Source organism: Periophthalmus magnuspinnatus, chromosome 21, assembly GCF_009829125.3.
Source record: "Periophthalmus magnuspinnatus isolate fPerMag1 chromosome 21, fPerMag1.2.pri, whole genome shotgun sequence".
In the NCBI taxonomy this organism is placed as follows: domain Eukaryota; kingdom Metazoa; phylum Chordata; class Actinopteri; order Gobiiformes; family Gobiidae; genus Periophthalmus; species Periophthalmus magnuspinnatus.
Genome location: NC_047146.1, coordinates 22406034 through 22421637, shown reverse-complemented (window position 1 = coordinate 22421637; position 15604 = coordinate 22406034). Strand labels below are relative to the sequence as shown.

Sequence of the window (15604 nt, the reverse complement as noted above, 5' to 3'; positions counted from 1 at the left end):
ATGTTTAGTCCATTATTAAAATTATGTTCTATTATTGTGACGTAACTTGTCTTAAATCCACTCAATAAACAATATCTGTAAAATAAATGATAAAAACAAATACTTTGAATATATATATTTGCTCCTCCCTCTTGTACAAGTAACAGCGTGTGTATTAGCGCTATATCATATCATTTGCGTTGTACGTCGACATCTTTAGTGCCAGTTGCTCACCTTGTTGACATTACTCATTTAGATCCTTTGTCCAAGAGTGTGCACGTCCCTTGGTATTAAAAGTTGATTCCAGACGATGCTGCTGTCTCCAAGTGCAGTATGCAATTATTGAAAACACTAAACAAAACGCGGAGGAGACCCTGTAACGCTGGTAAATAATACACAATCATACCACCACTTTATGAATTATACATTTGGAGCTCTTGACAAGTGTTCACAGTGGCCACAGTTATTTGTATTCCCTGCACTGGTGGAACAATGACTGTAGCTGGCTTTGCTTATTCTCCAAGAGGTAATTTCTGTGATTAATTGCATACAGTAGGAATATTTGTGTAGCTCTACATGGGGAGTTTGTCAGGATTAATGCATGTTCTGACTGCCTTTGGGATAAAAAAAGCACTTTGTGAGGTGTATTAGGCAGTGCAATATAATGGATGGTTTAATATGGCTTATACCACAGTTAGAAGTCCATTGGCTAACTGCTGTGCGTTAATACTGCATAACGTGCAAATAGTCCGGCAACAGTTAAATCACATTCTATACCACAGCTCTGCGGACATCGCTGTGACATCACCATAGCAACGCGTAAACAACTGGTCAGCCGCGGTGAGTAGGATGTAGGGACTAGCTTCATTTAAGACACTGACGTAATTGATATTTTAGACGTTTGCAGACAGTGAATAAGCACAGTAAACTTGCATAACACACGGCGCCTCGTTGTTTAATGCTTACTTTAAAAACTTGCATTGCTAAACCTAAAAGGTACTTTGAGACTGCGTGTATTTTTAGGCAATAAAAGTGGTACCTATAATCCAATATACACAGTTTCTAAAATTATAATTGGTACATGCAAACATAAACCAGTGGAGAAATAAAAGTACTTGGATAACACATTCATAAAGGCACTCGTTCCATCTTGCACTGACATACAGGAGTAAAAAATTCTGAAATAAAGTTTTATTTTTTTTCAAATGAGTTTCAAACCAACTACATACTGCAATGCATTTTAATAAGAGAAGTTGACATTTCCAGTTTGTATCTCAAAATTATGCTGGACAAAATTCTTCCTAGAATTTTGTCCTTGGTTGCTTCGTGGTGTGATTTTTAAGAAAAGTTGAATCATTTTGAAATTCGGCCTAAGCATTTTTACACACTATTTTAGGAACTTTAAATTAGCACATTTCATTGCAGAGTTATCACAGCTGATCATAATCAAACTGTGACTCAAAAAACAGCGCAAGTCTATTTAACAAGTGAATGTGCTCAGATTAAACTGACTGATAATGCACTCGTACATCGGGCATTCTGTTCGCAGCACTCCCGACTTCCTCCAACAAAGTCAAGCCTTCTTCTGAATTATTTACTGCAGTTCTCTGGAGAAGTGGACTCCACTGTCTGCTCCAACCCCACAGCAGCACGGCACTCTCAAAGCAAATCTGCTCTGTCTGTACTTGTTCATTAAGGAGCACTATAGTCAAGAGGAACTTTTAACAACTCACAATGTATGAACTTATATTACCCATAATTGCAATGATTATTGCATCAAGGAAAAGCTATTACATGTGAGTGCTTTGGCTTTACACATTAACTATGCGTAAAAAAAAAAAAAAAGAAGACATAATCAAACGTTTTCGGTATACTAAAATGATATCCTCTTCATACATATTCAATTCTGTTTTTGCGATTATAAAGGTTTACTTTTTATACTTCCAAGGCTGGGGTTATTCTAATAGTTAACAGTCTTTTTCAAATTCAGAACAGTACTGTAGACATTTTTGTTCTGTGAGAGTATATTTCACTGTACAACTTGTACACACTGAAATAAAACAGTTTCACTGTACTTTAAACTGCCTTTAAGTAACACACACTCACATTTACACAAATGCACAAGAAAGGCATAAACCATGTGCATTCATGGTTCTGACATGAGAGCTGCTTTATAGACAGTGAACTTTCTACTGCAGAGTGTGTATACATGCTCTGTGTATGTGTGAGCGCTCTGTAAGACTATGTAAGACTGGCATAGTCATGTGTCATATTCTTACCTTGGCGATCTGCACACACCAGTTGAGCAGCAGTTGTGAGCCGATGTTGTCCTTATGCTCGTGCACGTAATCAAGGAGGCAGCCATGAGGCATGAGCTGAGTGACCAGCTGAATGGTGGGACTCAGACACACTCCCAAGAGACGCACCAGGTGAGGGTGCTCCATGCTCGCCATGATCAGGGCCTCCTGGACATAAACGGGCAAAATCAGACAAAGAAACTACCAAAACAACTATGTGTAAAGATGCTTTATAATGCTGTGCTGAAATATGCAGTTCTGCTATTCAAGCAGTATAAGTACCTGGGAATGTGTCAATATCTGTCACATGGCCTTTTCCTGTTTTATCTTTAAGACTTTTTACCATCCAGGATGGAAACAGTTCTAATTTATCATCACTTGAAAGCGTGCGTGGGCTCGAAGTACACAACTTAAAACACATGTGTCATGATGCCTGTTTTTTTCTGTCCTCCTGTGCTCTCTCCCCCTCCCCTACCTGTCTGCCTGGAGCTGGGCGGAGTTCCTGACTCCTCCCGCACGCACCTGGAGCGCATCAGCGCAATTACCGTCACCTGCTGCCGAGTATATGAGGGCTCGGCAGAAGACACTCGGAGCCAGACCGTCTGCGTGTCAACGTGAATGCTCCAGCCTATTTTTGCATTTTGTTAACTGTCAGCCTGTTTGCTTATTGGATTTTTCACCTCCTTCCAGGTTCCTGCCCTCGCTCGCTCCTGCCTCCGCGCTCCAGCTCCGGTATTGTCTACCCTCTTCCCTGCCTCCTGCCCTGTCTTGGTCTCCGGTGTGCTTCCCATCTCCTGCTCTGGCTCCCACTCTCTGGATTACCCCAGCTCCGTGTCTCCTGGTCCGGCCCCTGGTCTCGTCGTGTCTCGGTCCCGGCAGTCTCTGCTCCCGCGCCAGTCCCGGTTTATCCCGCTCCTGCCCTGCCCTATGTCCAGTGTATGATTAGCGAACAATCTGAATTGACTTTGATCCTCACTGTAAATAAACGCACTGTAAACTTGCCCCCAAGTCTGCACTCATTGGTCCGCACCCGCACTAGCCGTTACGACAACATGAATATATAATCAAACTAAATAATTTTGGAGATTTTCCTTATTGTCCAAGTCCCTTCTCACTCTTATCCAAGTGCTCTTCTCACCAGCACTGCATAATGAGCGTGGAGCATAAACACTAAAGAAATGCCAAATGTGCATTCCTAATCAATGTCTTTAATGTCAACAACTATTAACAAAAATCCTGCAGTGACCATTTATCATTTTATCTCCCTTTTGTAAAACAAGAGCCAGTCTGCGAACAACCCACTACCTCTACGACAGAGTGAGAACCAATGAGTGCGATAGCTTCCTAATTTGTACTGTACACTGTTGCTTATATTCAAGTGAGTCATTCATTAAGTGACAAAAGACAAAGAGGACCAGCTTCAAAGAGGATGTGTATGCTGTTTACAGGTCTAGACCACATCTCCAAAGATCACAAGAGCCCCTATTCTGTTTTACCCTCCACTTCCTCTTGAACTAAGTCAGGAACAGCAGAAATGTAGTCAAAACCTGACATCAAAGACTCACATTGCTTTGTAGTAAACAGTTAATATGTAAAGGATATCTGAGCCATTTGCTTTGGTCAATGTAACAAACTGAATTTTATTATCTTAAATGATTGTTGGACATCTTCCCGCCATTGTTATTTTTGGTCTAGTTATTTAGACAAAACTATTTCTGGGAGAACATGCAAATAATGCCTCAAACTGCATTCAAACGCAAAAACTTCTGGCTATGTAGAAAGTGTACAGACCACTGACTACTAGACTACTGCTACTAATCCAACAACTACTGCTGTGACAACTATTTTGTTATTAGTGCTGTTAAAGATATGCTTTTGCTACAGCGTATACTGTTATGTACGCTACTATCACTGTATAAATATAACCTAGATAAATACACTTATTAAGAAACATTAACAACATTTAAAATTCTTATTTGGGAAAATTATGTTCCTATGATTTGTTTACGCTGCATCCTCTTTAGAATGAATAAATAACCAAAAGCACATAGCAAATATGCATATTAACTGCAATCATTCACATGAAATGCTTAACCAAACAAAAATAGACCTTCATCCATTAGCAGCGACTGTGAAGCTACTTATCACTTGGCACCACACGTAAGTTTTATGGCTTTCTCCGACTATTCGTCACCAGATGGATAGTGGCACAGGGTACATAAGGTAAAACAATGGCTTTGGGAGCATGCATTTGACTGATACAGATACTATACAAAGAGTCAAGCTTCGGTGAAAACTACAGCAGTCTGGTTTCATTGTAACGCACGTTTGCTTGCTGGGGAAGATCTCTACAGTATTGTAATGAGCTGCTATTTTGTGTTTAGTTCAGTTTAGTTAGACTTAGACTCATTTATTTGTTTATGCAGGTACACTATTTAGTCTGAGCAGTATGAATTTGGACACCAACATATAACCACAGTGATGAACCGTTCTATGAATCCAAGGTACGGTCCTTCATTGACCATAATGACCTGTGATTCTCCAGCTGCTTGTCTCAACATAAGTGTCATTGCTTTGCTTAAAATGTTCCGCAGAATAGCATTAAACGTTAACATTAAACTTGCTGACATTTAATTATAACTGTTTTATTGCTAAAGTACTTAAAAAAAACATTCTTGTTGTGCGTTTTCTCATCTCTCCACAGATATGGCATGAAATTTGGTAAGTAGGTAAGTTTAATTGCTTATTGTGGAACATTCTGTGTAACATCTTCTTAGAGACAAGCAGGCAGCCCACATTACACCAGAACAGTTACATAGTGCAGCTTTAAAACTACCATCCGTAATTAGACTGACCGACCCACACTTGTTGTATTCTCACATAGCACCACTAGATGGTACCTATGTTTCTACAGTTTGATAGTGAAAAAATCAAATAAACTTACAGATAGTAGCTTTAACAGAAAGACAACAAGGACAACCCTAGGATCAGAACTTCAACAAGGTCAAAAAGAAAGCTAACAATGTGTAAAAGCTAATATGATTAACTTTTTCCTCTATTTAGGAACTTAAAAAACACAACTCTATAATAAATGAACTTCGTCTTTACTTTTTTACATGTTTGTATTATATTCAAAATGAACTAGTTGGCCATGCGGGTCTTGGGAATATTAACTGCTGGAGCATAATAAATAGTTGGATCAAAATGGGTCTGTTTGGCTGAAATTCCTATTGAAATATGAATGAAAGAACATCTGATTATCATCTTCATTCTTGAGGGAGCTGGCAGACGAACAAATGCACTGGAATGTAATTGTGTCAAAAAAGTATTCAAGTCTTTTACCAAATAGTGCTGAGGCTAGATAAACTTGGATCACGATTAAAAGTTCATTTTCAAAGACCATTATTTTTAATGTGGCTCATTTTTTGATTGTTAGGCACAAGAGCACACAATTTAACATAGGTTATTCATCAAAGCTGATAAAAATAGAAATGCTAACTCCAAAAGTCTTCCTGGTAGACTGTCAAAGTAAGTGTAAAAACATGAGCGCAATTGGGTCGCTTTCGATGCATGCCTGTGTTAATGTAGCGCATTTCATCTGGGTTGCATCATCAGGCTAATAATTTAGACACTTTTTCAGACATAAGAAATGGGTAAATGTTTCATAATAGGGCCTACTGTGCAGATGAGGCCCATGGTGTAATGTGAACAGTATCCCAACGGAGACTCACGCATGATGTATTATTTCACTCATCAAGCGAAATACTTTAAAGCAGCTTAATAACAAGTGTAACTGTAATGATAATTAAGGGTAAGTTTATGTAATGTTTGTGCCAATTCTATTAATGGTGAGAAATATTTCACAGACAGATTCAGGCTGTACTTACATCCATAAACTCCACATTTGCCTTGGGTCCAGTTGCTTCATTCAAGATTTTGATGGCCACGGGGATCTTCACCGTTTCTCCTTCTGGAACCCAGATTCCCTAAAGAAAAGATAAGTGTAATCACTCATCATCTCCACCAGTAACTGTGGATGAAATATTTTTATAAATTAAATATACTGAATTAGTATATTAACTGAAAAACCAAAACAAAACATGTTTGTAACTACTTCCTCCTCAAACAGCCGCATTTTTTGCATTTTAGCAGATTCCATCATATAACTATCCAACCAATGTATTAATATTGCAAATACGTTTCCATTAATACATATATTTCAAAACTAATGACTATTGTCATCTTTTCACAGCACTGAGAAGACAGAGGAAATCCCCTCAGTACTGAAGCTGACTTGGAGTTGAGTAACCTGTTTCATATAGATTGACAATGTTCATGGCCGTGTGTCTTACTTTTAATAGTTGATAAAGTATACATTATTATGTCATACTTTAATTGCTGAGGAGCTGAGTTCCACATTTGGAATTTTGAAGTATCATAACAACCAAAGATCCAATCCGGAGCAAGGCTATTGAAGTTAACTCCCCTTCCAGTTCGCATGGGAGAGGATGCTTAGCAACTCTTGTCAATCAAACCTGTTTCTAACGCTAGTGGGAACGACCTCAGGGAAACAAGGTGCTTGATTTGTCTGTTATTAATGTTCATATCTTGATTTACAGACACTACAGTGAAATAAAATTACCAGGATCATGTAGAGCAGGTTAAGACCAAAATGACGAGCGTGACAGAAGTTGTTACACAGAGAGGGGTGCGACAGTTTTTTAGTATAAAGCGAATTGGAGCCAACAGAGCTAGAAGCATGCCCATGATCACTTCTAGCAAATTAGCTATATCCATTTATACAGTCTATGGCCATATCTCACAACAACTACAGTACTATTTTCCTCCTTTACTGGGTTACAGAAATTGAAATAAATAATAAAAAAAAGGCTAATTTCTGGAACTCTGCACTGATGCTTATGAAATAAACAGACATAAAAAGGAATCTGAGGTCTCCTATGAGCCAATAGTAGCGAAGTGATGTATGTAGTAGCTTTGACCCAGATGTGAGCTATACTATAAAGAAGTGAGTGACGATGACACTTTCACGGCATAAGTGACACAGCCTCCATATCATTTCATCGGCATCGTTAGTAACATGTCCTCACCTCTGAGTTACACTGTTTGTGACCTCAGCCCTCATTTGCCTGGCCCCCTGTGGCTTCACTGTATGTGCCATTACCTATTCTATTCATCTCTCTACCTCCGGACACGAACTTATTTCCTGCTCTTAATAACCCCACCACTCTGAGAGCTCCATCCATGACGGCACGGTTCAGGGAAATAATTTGTATTTTATTTGCCAAACCAGACTCTTCATTCAGACATTAAATTTAAAAAAGCTAAATTTGGTAGTTACCCTGTAAACAGTCCCGAATGCCCCAGACCCGAGGATTTTGACCCGTTTGAGCTCTGTCTCCTTCAGGATGCGCAGTTGGGCTTGGTTGGGTGCAGTGCCACTGGGGGTTAGGGGCTCCACAAGCTGAAAAAAAATGTAACAAAGACAGTAAATATATAAGTAGGTTATTGTAGTATTAAACTGGAACTTTTCTAGAACCAGCATAAAGTAATACACAGACTGCAGTACAGATGGTTTTGCATATTAAAACACATTTGGTAGTGTTTTTATAGTTTTTTTGTTCACTGTCCAACCATCTTGGTAAATATCATTAATGTTCATGAGCACTGTATCACGCATTTATCTCGTGACATAGTGATTATACCACCAGGTGCTTGCCAGTGGATACACAATATTTTCCGTTCTGTGGTTTCTGTTTCTTTCTCTTTTCAAGTAGCCTTGATATTCAAGCCTATTCAAGGTGGGAGTCACACCTGAAATGCTTCAATGAACTAATAGAAAAAGTCACCAACACAAGAGGTCTTTTACAATTGTGTTTTGAATCATATAAATATTAAACTTTTTGAAATCTAATGATGTAATTTGCCAAAACTTTGCTGCCATTTACCTGATTGGAATGGCAACTTCAGTGAAACATAACTGGCATCAATTAAAGAACTAGTGATCTAAAAAGGATCACATTTATTTGTGTTTGAGAATTTAGTTTGAAAGCTCCCAAAGAAATTCTTGGATTTCTTAAATAAATATTTACCTTTTAACAGAAAGATTTTACATGCTACAACACATACATCAGATTCAACAGCTAATATTGACTTGGAATGCTATGGAAGTAGGATAATAAGATACAAAATCCTAGAACAGAGAAAGTAATGAGAAGCAATAGAAAGCTGGAGAAACAGAGAGACATGTGTAAGGAAAAGCACAGCCTGCAGTATCCCTCTGGCTCATAGTTACCATTTGATTAAAAACAATAGCCATTCTTCATTTAAATGGAACAACAAATCAGCGTCCGCAGGCAAGACACAAGCAGGGAGAGAGGCACACACACAAACAGCACACAGGCACATTACATTACATTACAGCTGTAGTGTGGAGAATAGTGAGCCACTGAAGGGGCAGTGAGTGCAAGGAGCTGTCCAGCCCCTGAGGTGCTGAAGACACACAGGAGCTGTCCACATGTGGTAGTGCTGAACTCAGGGAAATATGCTGCCTTTTGAATGATGTCATGTTGTCTTTTTTTCTTTCTCTGAACAACTCTTACAAGGGGAGAGTATAAAGGAATATATAGAAATGAACCTAAATTGTCCAAATGAATGCATGTTTTACAGGAAACCAACTGAACTGTGTGTTATGACTGCTGAGCTAAATGATCGGTTTATCTTTTTCTTCTTTCTTTAAATAGTTATGTGTTTTAGATGGTACAGCCATAGACAATACCTGGTTAGCTGAATGAATATACTTAGACATACTACAAGAGCTGTTATGCAAAATCAACTTTTCAGACTTTTCTTTTAACCATGTTATCTTTGTTCCCTTTCAAAGCTGTATTTGGAGTGATTTGTGCACATTTTAGCAATCTTGAATTTATTTTCAAGACGCAATATTGCAGATCAACGTCTGTTTTCACCGCCACCGGCATACGCCCACTGCTCTTTACTGCTTTGTTCTCGAATTTTGTTTTCTTAATCGGTGACATGCGTAGGATTTGGCAGCGTCACGTAGACATTTTGATACAAATGAAATGAATGATGACGTTCACGCTGACGTCAGCTCCCACTGGGCATCACAGTTTTCTATCTCAGACATCAGCAGACTTATTTCTTTCTTTAAGTCATTTTAGGTGAATATTATGATTTAAAATGTGCAAATTATAACATAATGATCCAGGTATTATAGATTATAGCAGACTCAAGCACAATAGGTTTTATTTAAATTGTACAAAGGATCGCAAGTTTTTGAGGTGTTATAATAAACTAAATTAAAGGAAAAAGTTTACATGCGGAATTGGCTCATTCTACCATAATAGAGTACGATGTTTGAAGATTTTTAATTCCGACATCATGACTGTAAGAAAACTGAAGCAAAGAAATGTAAAATCTGAAATTTGAACTCAGCTAAAGCACTGTTGGCAACTGGATTTGGCTTGTTACAGTGGTATGAATCCTGTACCTCGCTATATCAGGCTCATAGTAAGTGGCAGACATTTCGGTTGTAACTTTATCTAAAGTTATAATGGAATTTAACTATCTTACTGTTTAGAAACATTATCTAAATACACAGAACATGTAAAAGATAAAACACAAACTGTTATGTGAGTGCCAGTTAAAGGGACTTGTTACATTATTTTACAACACTCAGTAATATTTTAATAATGTTCCTATCGCTGCCATTGTGTATCAGTGATATGACTTAATCTGGCTGTGTCTAAAAGAAGAAACAAAGGGATAAGAGTTCTTGTTAAGTAATCTGGGTAATTGAGAAAGAGCTTTTGTGGAGCATGAAAGCAGTGTAATAATATGCCACATCAGGGCTGCAGCAGTTTGTCATTATAACACAAGGCATCAGGTGTACTTCAGCACACTTGGAGCCCCGTTCAAAGCCCGCACAAGAGCAGAGGATGGTGCTCTTGTCTGCTTTTAGAACACAGGAAGAGCACTTGGTCTTCACGTAATGCTGCAGACCTGTACCATTTTCTGACATAAGGGTCCTCACCAGTAACACTATGGAAATGCTAAAACCTCAGGCTATAGGAAAGTCTGCTAGAGGTATACACTTATGTTTTTTTTGTGTTTTTTTTTGTTTTTTTTTGAGTTTTAAATCAAAACACATATATTTGTTGTTCAGACATTGCAGATAATTGCCAGATCCTCCTACTTTCTGTTCGAATGGGCCTGAAAAAATACTACAAAGTGGGCCAAAGTAATGTTCTTATTTAGGATGTGCTAGTCGCTGCTGCTTTTATAGCACGTGTCTCTCAAATGTCTCTCAAATCTCCACATTATTCAGAAAAAAATGTATACCTTTTTACTATAAAACACTGGTTGTTGATTTCACAGTAATCCGCACTGCTCCTCTGTTTTTTACTCGTAAACCACCATGTTAGTTTTGACACCAACATGGTTAATCTGCCTGTCAGTCTTGACCATCAGAAAATGCAGAGACGGTTATGGTCCCAGAATCCTAATACTTATTTTTTTTTTATCGCTGACTACTGGCTGTCCAAACTACGGCCCAGGGGCCAAATGCGACCCTCAAACCAATTTTTGTTGGTCCTCATGCCTCCTCCTAAACTGGCCCAATTGATGAAGAAGTATTTTTTAGTACAAACTGAAGCAATTCTACATCTATAACCTGAATAACATGACATTGCATTGTGACACAGATCTAAAAATAATCTTCTAAGTCTTATTAAAGGTACAATGTCTCTGTCAAACCTGTGTTAAATGCACCATTTGACTCTCTGGATCGACACTGGTCTGCAGCCCTCCGCCTCAATTATTTTTCAGTATGCGATACATTTGGACACTCCTGACGTAAGCATTCAGGATAACATGTTCATTTTGTTTTGTTTTTGGAAAAAGTAAAACAAACAACCACCTAAAAACCTACCCATCCATCCACCCAGCCACTTTCCCTTCCCTCCACCCTTCCCCCACGCAACCAGTTGAAATACTTCTAATACTAGACCAGTGCCATTTATGTATCAATATTATAACTGCATGTACCACCTCACCTCGGTCTCCAGGAAACGTCGCAGTGCTCTCTTTTTCTTAATGTTCTTGCGTCGCATGGACACAGCCACACCCAGGACCATGATGACCACCATGAAGAGACCTCCTATCACCCCTGCTGCGATCAGAGGCGTCCTGCACAAGAAGGGGGCCAGAGAGAGGAGGAGAAGGGCGGATGAAAGAGAGGGAAAGAGAGAGGAGAGAGAGGGGGAGAGAGTGTGAGAATGTGAGGGAGGGATAAGGAAAGGAACATCCGAATATGTACAGTCAGATTGGGAAGAAGAAGACATAGACACAGACTGTAGTTAATGCTCCAACATTGATTATATTTTGAATTTAAAAACATACACTCGAAGGAACACTGGTTTAAAGTGGGAATTCTAGTATTTATTATCTTCTGTTTATTCATATAAGAGAATGCAAAGAAATGTCTTCAGTTGGGACAGGGTTCTGATAAGTCACTGCTTAAATATCTGTTTGAAGGGAGGAGCAAAGTAATGTATGTAATTAAGTTCATTAGTAAAGCACCTTAAGACAGATATTTAAGGCAGTGATTTTCTAAAGCCTGTCAGAACCATAGACTGTATATACAAATGGACATAGCTAACCTGCTAACCACCGCGTTCCAAATAGGAAGCGAGCATGGGCGCACTTTTGGCTCCCTCGACTCAGACTCCAATTCACTTTACATTAAAACATTGTCACCCCTCCCTTTGTAACTGCTGCGGTGAGCCTTATTTTAGTCTTAAAAAGTTCATATTAACCCGCTCTACATGATAATAGTGTTTTTATTTCTCTATATTGTCCGTAAATCAAGATACGAACATTGATAACAGACAGATCAAGCGCCTTCTTTCCCCAAAGTCGCTCCCGCTAGATTTAGCAACAGGTATGATTGACAGCATTGCTAAGCGGCCACTCTCTGCTAAACCAGCGGTGTGGGCAGGCTCTGGATTCGCGCTTTGGTTGCTATGATACTCACAGTCGGAACTTGTCTCTAAATCCGCCATGATAAGCTTCATTTGACTGGAGCTGAACGCTATGGATGACATCACACTCACTTAGTCCACTACTTTATACAGTCTACGGCCAGAAGTGAAGAAGATATCAGGATGCATGTTGATGAGTAGACTGGTTTTGGGACTTAGGCGGGGTGCACCCTGGACACTGCCTGGTTAAATGCACAGCGGCCATTAACTGACATATACAGGCAGGTTATTACTTCAAATCGTAAAGTGTTTATGTCACTATTTCAGACCTATAAAAGATATAACCTAAGAAAAAGCTCATTTTTGTAGAACTGAGAGATCAGTCCCAAAACTGGAAATAAATTACCATTTTGAAAACATGTATTTATGTATCTACTATGCAGATGTAGGTCATATTAACACACCTCCTCACGTCTTTACTTTTATTCCATTTTCTTTTCTTACTAAGCTTCTCAGTGCTACAAATATCCTCCATGGCCCCTCATTAAAACTGAGGCAGAGATCAAAAACATGGAAATAACCATCAAAGTGAATTCTAAGTGCCGTGCCAACGCTGTCATTCGAAATCAAGGCCTTCAATAATATCTGATATGCTGCACCATACAGCTACAGCAGAGTGAGCCCAGAAGAAATTGGCTTTTTCAATGTTCTGAAAAGAGCCTAATTTGGTCAAGGTACACTGGGGCTCTGTCTTAATCAGTATGAAGAGGCTGATTTGAAGTACAGGGCCAGGAAAATATTAGCACAGTTACACACCATGCTTTACTCTCGAGAAATGAGACCTCAGATTATATAGACAGCCAATTTAAAGGTATTCTGCTATTAGCAACTGTACCAGGTCAGAGCGCCCATATCTATGTTTATCTATGTTTAGTCCAATTTAAAAACAGTATCCGGAATACGTATGTCGTGTACATGGTTTTAGTTACTTTAGTTACAGAATATTAGTACACAAAACTGATAAAGTAAGAAGAATACTGGATGGATACAATTTGGATTTAAAACTATTTATTCAGATTATAAATGTCATATCAGATGTGTGTGCGTGTTTCAATTTAGCAAAATAAATTGAAAAAAAAAATGAAAGATTTTTTTGTACTAGAAGTATTAAGAATTTCGACACGCATTTCTTGGTAAATTTTTTTGACAATATTTTAAAATATTTCACTCACATTCCATAGTTAATTTTCATATATTTTTTTTTAAACATCACTCCGATCCTGGTTAATTTAGCGCTTTGAACATTTACGCTAGATAACCTTCCTGATATACCCTTTAATTCAAGTCATTTTTGCTGTGTGCTTTTATAAATAAAGTACGATGAACTCAAAGCTATGGTGTTTTAGATTTTTTATTTTCCTCTTACCTGTAGCATAATACATAACTGAGTAAGATGTGATTAATTGATGTTATCTTAAACCTGCAATAATGTGTGTTAATGCCAGCAGAAGATGCCCTTTAAAGGTTTAGTGTAATCACGTATTTGTGATAAGCTGCGATTTGTCACGCTCGGAGCCAGCCGTGCCACCAGGTGAGAGATGGAGGAGATACAGCTTTTCTAAGTACATGGGAGTGTGGGCTACTGCCTGTTCTACACCAGACAGTTATCGGTCTGCTGATAAGAGCTATTCACCGGGTCAAACTGATAGCTTTATCCCACCTGCTCTTTACAAAATCAAACAGGCTGGGAATAAAAGGGAGCTATGCAATGATGCTAATGGTTTCTCTTGGCAACTGTTACGTCCAGCTCCTCCTACAGCCATATGTGTCAAGTCCCTGTTTCTGTGTACAAGCCTTGATCCGACACATCTCTCCTGCGATTGTTGCATTGACCTCAAGCACGCAGCTGATTGGCTCCTGGGTCCTATTGTGCTGATTGGTGCGTCACCCTAGAGTCTAACCACTCCTGGGACTTCACCTGCAACGGCAACGTCTTTAAAAGGACACGCCCCCTGCCCACTCCTGACTGCTAGTTTCTGTCTGTGAACAGTATGCCACGCTTGCGCCGTTTCTCCTGTGTAGTTTTCTGTAGCTTTGTAATTTGAAACATTTTTAGTCTCTGTTACTTAGGTCTGTTAGTTAGTTTCTGGGTCGTAACAGCAATAGATACATTTTCTTTTCATGTGCTATTCAAGTTATGCCCTCATCAAATCAGATCTTAACATTTTTTCACCCACATTCTGACGAAATAAATATACTTAAGTGCAGTTCAACAGAGTATTTGTCCACTGATCCCGCTTTCATCATAAACACTGTGTCGTTCGGCAAGACGCTTAACCCTCCTCGTCGCCACTGGCTTCCTACATTGGTGTGTAAATGTGTGTGTGAATGGATGAGTGATGTAAAGCGCCTTGAAGGTGGAAAAGTGCTATATGTAAAGACATGACCCTTTAGCATTTAAGCTAAAGAGTTTTCTTTTGGGTAAATATAAACATAACACTGGGAAAATTGGGTTTACACACTTTGAAACACAATCTAGAGACAGAAACGAGCGTATGTTTTTATAGATATTTCAACATTTGCGCTAAGAACTACTTCCATTTCTAGGTTTTTGGCAAAATGAAGGAGGTGTTGAGCAATGCCAGCTATTCTCGATGCCACCTGATCCCCACCTGGCTCCTTCCTGTTTGAAATCCGTAAATCTATTTGTTGTAAACACTTAGCGGTAGTTTGTTCCATTTGCTCCCTCTCAGCCTTGGAACAAAAGCTAAAGTGCAATCAATTTATCAAGCGGCAGGCAGATCGCACACATGCACGCATACACACACACACACACACACACGTACATACACAAGCGCACACTGCTGGATTTTAGCCTCAGAGCCAGTCATTAATCAAAGACTTTGCTTACTGTGATGCTATTATGTGTGCATGCGTGTGTGCGTGTGTGGTGTAGAGGTAAAGCCCCACACAAAAGGGACCAAAACTAATTATTTAGTACCTGTCCATCCAGCCAATGCAATCCTGGAGTCTTGGTCCAATACACCTGCAAAGACAAGAGGTGAAAGAAGTGCTCAAACTCCGCCGTAAAGTTATGAGTGGCTGTCCAGTGCGGGGCCGCCCTTGTCACCCCCGATCAAATACTTAAGCTTGTTGTTTTCAGTAGGTTGTGTTTACGTTCTAGATTTTGATGGTGTCATGATCTACGAGATTTACTAGACGAAGGAAGATATATCCAGCAAAGAAATCCACAAATGTTGTTATGAATTGGCTCCACAAAGCTGCAAGATTAATCTCTTGTCTTAAAGT

The 15604-nt window shown here is 39.1% G+C and overlaps 1 protein-coding gene across 1 annotated transcript in view; it reads right to left on the bottom strand.

Moving 5' to 3' along the window:
- LOC117389172 (receptor tyrosine-protein kinase erbB-4) overlaps nucleotides 1–15604 on the bottom strand; it is a 336244-nt gene that overhangs the window by 42947 nt on the left and 277693 nt on the right. Inside the window, exons 16-20 of the mRNA XM_033986791.2 lie at nucleotides 15297–15341; nucleotides 11369–11501; nucleotides 7636–7758; nucleotides 6164–6262; nucleotides 2259–2444 (exon numbers count right to left, since the gene is read on the bottom strand). Of these exons, the coding sequence (XP_033842682.1) occupies nucleotides 2259–2444; nucleotides 6164–6262; nucleotides 7636–7758; nucleotides 11369–11501; nucleotides 15297–15341 (586 nt within the window). The remainder of the gene's footprint in view (nucleotides 1–2258; nucleotides 2445–6163; nucleotides 6263–7635; nucleotides 7759–11368; nucleotides 11502–15296; nucleotides 15342–15604) is intronic.